The sequence below is a fragment of the Orycteropus afer genome, unplaced genomic scaffold (assembly GCF_000298275.1).
Source record: "Orycteropus afer afer isolate SDZICR_OR568_19922 unplaced genomic scaffold, OryAfe1.0 scaffold00046, whole genome shotgun sequence".
NCBI lineage: Eukaryota > Metazoa > Chordata > Mammalia > Tubulidentata > Orycteropodidae > Orycteropus > Orycteropus afer.
Window position 1 is genome coordinate 14,645,357 of NW_006921633.1, and position 7,511 is coordinate 14,652,867.

The 7,511-nt window shown below is 39.5% G+C and overlaps 1 protein-coding gene across 1 annotated transcript in view; it reads left to right on the forward strand.

Moving 5' to 3' along the window:
• The first annotated feature begins 512 nt into the window (after positions 1 to 512).
• EHBP1 (EH domain binding protein 1) overlaps positions 513 to 7,511 on the forward strand; it is a 612,350-nt gene continuing 605,351 nt past the window's right edge. Inside the window, exon 1 of the mRNA XM_007938033.2 lies at positions 513 to 616. Within this exon, the coding sequence (XP_007936224.1) occupies positions 513 to 616 (104 nt within the window). The remainder of the gene's footprint in view (positions 617 to 7,511) is intronic.

Below are 7,511 nucleotides of genomic sequence, written 5' to 3' on the forward strand. Positions count from 1 at the left end.
ACGTCTTAAGTGTGACATGTAATTTCTTCCTTAATGTCTTACATCTTTGCTGTTACTGGCTTTTGAGGTTGGTGTTTTGTTTCATTGTTTGAACAACCTGGGAAGAACTGGGGTTGTTTGTTGCAGCATTATCTAAGCTGGGTGGATAGTCTCTTCTCATGCTTCTCTCCTCATTTGCTTTCTCTTTTTTGTCTTTGTTTTGCTTTTCAGTCCTCCAGAGTACACGTCATATAGCCCATGAGCTGGAATGGTGATGTCTCCATGAGGGAACCTCCTCTCACTCATCCTGTCATGTCTATCTTACTGTTCTTGACTGGGCCATTCCTCTAAGATGGGATTTACCCTGTGAAACAGGGAGAAGACTTATGGACCTCAAACATCGTTTCAAGCTGTAATTGAGTTTCGTAAAATACAGACACACATGCAAAGCTGTTTTGCTTTGGACCTGCTGCTTTGTTAAAGCTGCTGTGTTGCGCTAACCCAGAACTGCTCCAGTGTATTGACTGATCATCATGGCTTCAGTTTGGAAGAGACTGCAGCGTGTGGGAAAACATGCATCCAAGTTCCAGTTTGTGGCTTCCTATCAGGAGCTGATGGTTGAGTGTACTAAGAAATGGTAAGATGTGCCTGGGGATAGAGTTTTCTGTGCTGTGGCCTGAACTCTTTGTGGCCTAAACTCTGCCTCTTTGGATAGCAGGTTTACCTGCTTTCTGTAGTGCACAAGTGTATAGAAGCTGGGTGGGGTGCAGATTATGCTAACAAGTACTGTGATGTGCATTGTTGCTGCTGGACCATCCCTATGAATTTTAATTACTGCACTTTAATATGGCTCAGAGAATTATAACTGGGAGAGCACACTAAGTACAGTAGATTTAGTCTTAAAGTCTTTCATCATTAGTGTTAGAATAACTTTGATTCTTAAATTTTGAAGTGACACAAGGAATGGCTGTTGAAATAGTGTTAACACGTGTTGTTGTTGTTATGTGCCGTTGAGTCTGACCCGACTCATAGTGACCCCTCCTTGGGTTTCCGAGGCAGTATCACTACAGAAGTAGATTGCTCAACCTTCCTTCCGAGGAGTGGCTGATGGGTTTGAACCGCCAGCCTTCTGGTTAATAGTCAAGTGCCTTAGGCACTACACTACCAGAGCTCCAGTGTTAACATGTAGTGTTATAGAAATCTATATTCTCTTGTGTGTGGTGGTAAGCTATTTTAAATGTTCTTGATTTTTCATTATCCTTACTTTTGATAAAGAGTATCTCATTTGAATAGTGGAATGTGAGTCCATTCAACCTTAGAAATTCTTTTGCTGTATCCTTAGTCAGGCAACTGTGTTTTATTTTAATTGCCTAATGGGATACATTTCTTGGCTCAACTTAAGCAATTAGTAGTACTGGTCTATGATTTGATTTTTTCTACTCGAACAAAGTAAATTTAGGGCTTTCTTTCCACTGCCATGAATGATAAGCAAGAAGAATTTTTATTTTTATTTTTATATTTAGTGAGAGAAAAAAAGCTAAACAAATGTTCCTTTGGAGTTTTGACTTATTGCAATAATTAAGGAGTATTATTGCAAAATAAGTCCATTGCCCACAAGGTCTATAATAATGTTTTTTTTAACGTCCTTTTTATTAGATGAAAAAATAGCTGACTAGAACTCTTACACCACTTACTGAATACTTATTTGGAAACTAGCCTATGAATGCTTTTCTCTTAAATTTATTAGGAATGTTATCTTGTATGCAATTCAACAAATGCATGCGCTGATTACCTACTTTATACCAGTTTTTGGATACAAAGTTGAAAATGGCATAGTCCCTGCCCTCAAGGAGCTCATAGTCCAGGGTGGGAGACAGTCATGTAAATAAATTCACTGTGATCAGTGCAATAATAGAAATATATATAATGTAGAGATTGAAGTCTTTCTCTACCACTTAACAGGTGGGTATTCTTGGGGGTAGATTATTTAACTTCTGTGTGATCAAGCTTCTATATACACAAAGGTAATAATGGTACCACTCTATAAGAAGGATTGTTACAAAGATTGAGTTAATTCATGTGAGATGTTTAGAACAGTGTCAAGCACATAGTAAATGCCTAATAAATTTTAGCCATCATTACATATAAAGTTGGTAGATGAAAAAAGAATCAACCAAATTTGTAGGAGTGAGGAAATGGGGCTTTGGCCTGACCTCTTGGAATCTGCGCTAAGGTTTGAAAAGTTCATAGTAGTTTGCTGGGAAGCTAAGGGGTCAGAGGTGAAGGATATTCTAGACTGAAACAACAGCTCCTGCAAAATTACATAGGCATTAAATAGCATGGGGTGTGCTGGACTTAGTTTGATAGTAGTTTGATATTCATGGGACTTAAGAGTGCAGGATGAGAGTAGTATAGTGGGATATAAATTTGAGAGGCAGGCAAGCACTCAAATCATGGGAAGTTATATTTTGTTATAAATGAATTAGACTATAGTATTTTTTTTTTCATAAATAGCATACCCACATAAATAAAATGCACACACATATAATGCACATAGCTTGTATTGGAAAGTAATGTGCAAGGAGCTTGCACAGTTTGCTAAAAAATACTGTGCAGTGTATACTTTATTTGCATAAAAATAAGGTATTCTGTAAGTGGTAGGGATATAGTGAAGGGTTTAAGAGCAAGAGACATTAGATTCGCATTTTGGAAAATCTCTTGTCTGTCAGAATAGAGTAAGAATCACAGTGCACAGGGTGTCTGGAGGCAAGGAGGTTAGTCATGTAGCAGGCAAGGTGAAAAAAAGCCTAGACTAAGGCAGTGGCAGAGAGGAAGGAGAGAATAGAATAGAATAACAATTAGGACACAAAATGGATAGGATTTTGTGGTCAATTCAATTATGGACCGGGATAGCATGGGGATGTATTTGTTGTTGTTAGGTGCTGTGGAGTCGTCTCCGACTCATAGCGACCCTGTGCACAGCAGAATGAAACACTGCCCGGTCCTGTGCCAGCCTCAAGATCCTTGCTATACCTGAGCCTATTGCTGCAGCCACTGTTGAGGGCCATCTCGTTGAGGGCCTTCCCCTTCTTCATTGACTCTCCACTTTACCAAGCATGATATCCTTCTCCAGGGATTGGTTCCTTCTGACAATATGACCAACGTAGGTGACACAAGGTCTGGCCATTCTTGTTTCCAAGGAGCATTCCGGCTGTACTTCCTCCAGGACAGATTTGTTAGTCTTTTTAGCATTCTTCTCCAACACCACAACTCAAAAGCCTCAACGAACTCTTCTTCAGTCTTCTTTATATACATTGTCCAGCTTTCACATGCATAAGAGGCGATTGAAAATACCATGGCTTGGGTTAAGTGCACCTTAGTCTTCAAGGAGACATCTTTGCTCCTCATCACTTGAAAGAGGTCCCTTTGTAGCAGATTTCCCCAATGTAATATGTCATCTGATGTCTTGACTGCTGCTTCCATTGGTGTTGATTGTAATATGAAAAAAATATTACAAGTAATATGAAATCCTTGACAACTTCGGTCTTTTCTCCATCCACTCTGAAGCTGTTTATTGGACCAGTTGGGAGAATTTTTGTTTTCTTTGTATTGAGGTGTAATCCATGCTGCAGACTATAGTCTTTAATCTTCATCAGTAATTGCTTCAGGTCATCTTCACTTTGTCAATGAGTCTTCCTCCAATCCTGATGCCACATTCTTCTTCATATAATCCAGCTTCTTGGATTATCTGTTCAGCATACAAATTGAATAAGTATGGTGAAAGGATCATGGGGATGAGGAAGATGGAAATGTTTAGGTTGATACTTGTCTTAGTTATCTCGTGCTACTGTAGCAGAAATACTGTAAGTGGAAGACTTACACAAACCGAAATTTATTTTCTTACAGTTTAGGAGGCTAGAAGTCTGAAATCAGGGTACCTGCTTTAGGGGAAGTCTTTCCCTATTGGCTCTGTAGGAAGGTCCTTGTCTTTTTTGAGTTTCTGCTACTGGGCGATCTTCATGTGTCTTGGTGCACCTATCTTCTTCTTCTCTACTCTACTCCCTTGTTTAATAGCTTTTGAATCTCAAAGGAGATTGAGTCAAGATATACTCTATACTAATCCTATCTTATTAACATGACAGAAACATCCTATTCCTGAATAGGATTATAACACAGGCATAGAGGTTAAGATTTATAACACATATTTTTTGGGGACATAAATCGATCCATAATATACCACCCTTTGGCCTCCAAAAATTCATGCCCTTGCACATGTGAAACACATCCATCCCATCACATCATCTCATGTCTTAAATCAACTCTAAGTTCAATACCTCATCTTCTGAATCTTCTAAATCAAATATAGGTGAGACTTTAGGCTTACTCCATCTTGGGGCAAAATTCATTTTCATCTGTGAACTTGTGAAATCTAGAATACAAATTATCTGTTTCCAAAGTACAAGGGTAGAATAAGTACAACGTAGATGTTTCCATTACAAGTGAAAGAAATTGAAGGGAAAGAATGAATAATAGACAAGAAGCAGAATAGGCAGACCCTAGGCCCTGGTCTTCACTTATACTTTCTAGACCTTCTGGGATGGCAGCTCTGCTCCCCTGGCTTTGGGGGGCTGCATTCTCCTAGTCCATCTGAATGATGACCCCAACCTCTCAGGCTCAGCTGGCCCCATTCTTCTGCCCCTTGGGAGGGTCTTGCCCCCTTCGCTTTGGGAAGCAGTCCCATCCCCTTGGCATACCTTAATGGTAGTGCCACATTCCAAAACTGAGTTGGTGAAGGTACAACTCTGAAATCTAGGAGGCTGTGGCCCTCCCCTTTGAAATCAATGCTCATTCCAACAGATCTGCTGATCTCCAAGCTGTTCAAAGCATGGTCCTTTTCTCTCCTTGAAGGACAACAGATGTAGCTCCTTCAGCCTGTTTTCCTGCTTGTGGAATTCCAAGAGGCAGACAGGATTCTTTCCTTTATTCTTTCTCCTCTTAGTCTAAGCTGATGACTTTCCTGCTGTGGTAGTTGGTTCGATCCATCAATCACAGGCTTGCTAAACCACATAAACCACATGCCTCCCTCCCTTTTTTTAAAATTGTGATTTGAGGATTGGAGGAAGGCTCATTAACAACATACATTATCCAGACAACACAACTTTGCTTGCTGAAAGTGAGGATGACTTGAAGCACTTACTGATGAAGATTGAAAACTACAGTCTGCAGTATGGATTACACCTCAGTATAAAGAAAACAAAAATCCTCACAACTGGACCAATAAGCAGCATCATGATAAATGGAAGAAAGATTGAAGTTATCAAAGACTTTATATTACTTGGTTCTATAGTCAACACCAATGGAAGCAGCAGTCAAGAAATCAGATGACATATAGCACTGGAGAAATAGGTTGCAGAAGACCTCTTTCAAGTGCTGAAGAGCCAAGGTGTCTCCTTGAAGACTAAGGTGTGCCTAACCCAAGCATTGGTGTTTTCAGTCTCCTCATATGCATGTAAGGAGCTCTGGTAGCATATTGGCTAAGGCATATGACTTCTAACCAGAAACTTGGTGCTTCAAACCCATCAGCCACTCCATAGAAGCAAGACTGGGCAATCTACTTCCATAAAGATTCACTACCTTGGAAACCAAATAGGAGTTGCTTTGAATTGGAATTGACTCAATGGCAGTGGGTTTGGTTTTTCAGTCATGCTCATGTGTGTGTGAGAACTGGATAAGGAACAGGGAAGACCAAAGAAGGGTTGATGTTTTTGAGTTGTGGAGTTGGTGAAGAATGCTGAAAGTACCATGGACTGCCAAAAGAATGAACAAATCTGCCCTGGAAGAAGTGCAGCTAGAATGCTCCTTGGAGGTGAGAATGGCCAGACTTTGTCTGACATACTTTGGTCATGTCAGAAAGACCATTCCCTGGAGAAGGATATCATGCTTGGTGAAGTGGAGGGTCAATGAAAGTGAGCAAGGCCCTCGACAAGATGGATTGACACAGTGGCTGCAATGACGGGCTCAGGTATAGCAAGGATTGTGAGGGTGGCACAGGACTGGGCAGTGTTTCCTTCTGTTACACATAGGGTCACCATGAGTTGGAGCCAACTTGACGGGACCTAACACCACCAGTATTCTTTTATCATCTGCAGGCCTTTCAGTTTCTGAGAGAAGTCTTCATTACTCAGGCTCTCACTGGTATACTGTTGTTAAGGGGAACTACTTGGAAGTTGGCTTGTATGGTTACAATGATAGTTTAACTAGGTTATAGAAATAAATTCTGGTCAGAACTCCCTAATACATAATATATGTTATAAACTATTTGTATGAGTGTTATATCCTACCTTATGTACATATATGAAAATGTTATATATAAATATATATATATATATGTGTGTGTATATATTTCTTCCATCTAATTCTTAGTTATGGCAGGAGGAAGTGCTATTTTTTCCCAAAAGGCATAAGTTTATATCAGTTTCTGATTTTTTTTAATGTCACATAGAAATTCCTTTTTCATTTTTTAAAATAAAATTTTAATTTTAATTCTTTTTTAAAACAGATAATACAGTGTTATAGTTCAGAATTTTAGGGGTGCAAAAATGTATATATATCCCTGAAAATAAATCCTCATTTGTTCGTTATTCGACACATATGTCTTTGCAAACTTTGTGACCTCAGGTTTTGAAAAGTAAAAAACAGGTCTTTCAAAGTGCTTAAATTTACCATCCTGGACTATTAGATAAAACATAAACTCCTAATCAGATATTCCAGGCTTTTTATACTTGATACCAGTTTAACTTTCCAACTGGACGTGAGAAGGCAGCATACACTTTAGAGTGTTGCCTTGAGTTTATGAAGGCCAAATTGCATTAAGAAGTATTTATTTCAGACCCACTTCCTTGGATGGCTTAAGCAAGCATTTCACTTATTTATCATTTAATGGAGTGATATAGAAGTATGGGAGCCTTGATAAAAAGAACCTAGTTTTGAAACAAATAAAAAAGAAAAAGTAAATAATTGGCCATAAGCTTGGTGTGTTTTAGGAGCATCTGGAAGGCCAGTGTGTCTGGAGCATGGGGAAAAAGGGGTAAAGTGACAAGAGATGAGATATGAGGGGTAGATGGGCAACATCATGTAGGACTTTGAGGCCATGGTTGGGGCTGTTGGATTTTAAGTGTGATAGGAAGCTATTGGAAGGATTTAGCAGGGGAAGTATATTATTTCATTTACATTTTAAAAATACTTTGTGGAATATGGACTCTTGTGGGTAGAAGTGGGAAACCACTTAGGAGATTATTGTGATAGACCAAGCAGGAAAATGGTAGTAGTAGAGGTGGTAAGGTTCTACAATCGATGCCAACGGAAGCAGCAGTCAGGACATTAGACGACGTGTAGCATTGGGAAAGTCAACTGGGAAGGAACTGTTTCAAGTGCTGAGGAGCAAGAATATCTCATTGAGGACTAAGGTGCGCCTCACACAAGCCATGATATTTCCAATCACCTGGTATGCATGTGAGAGCTGGACAATGAAT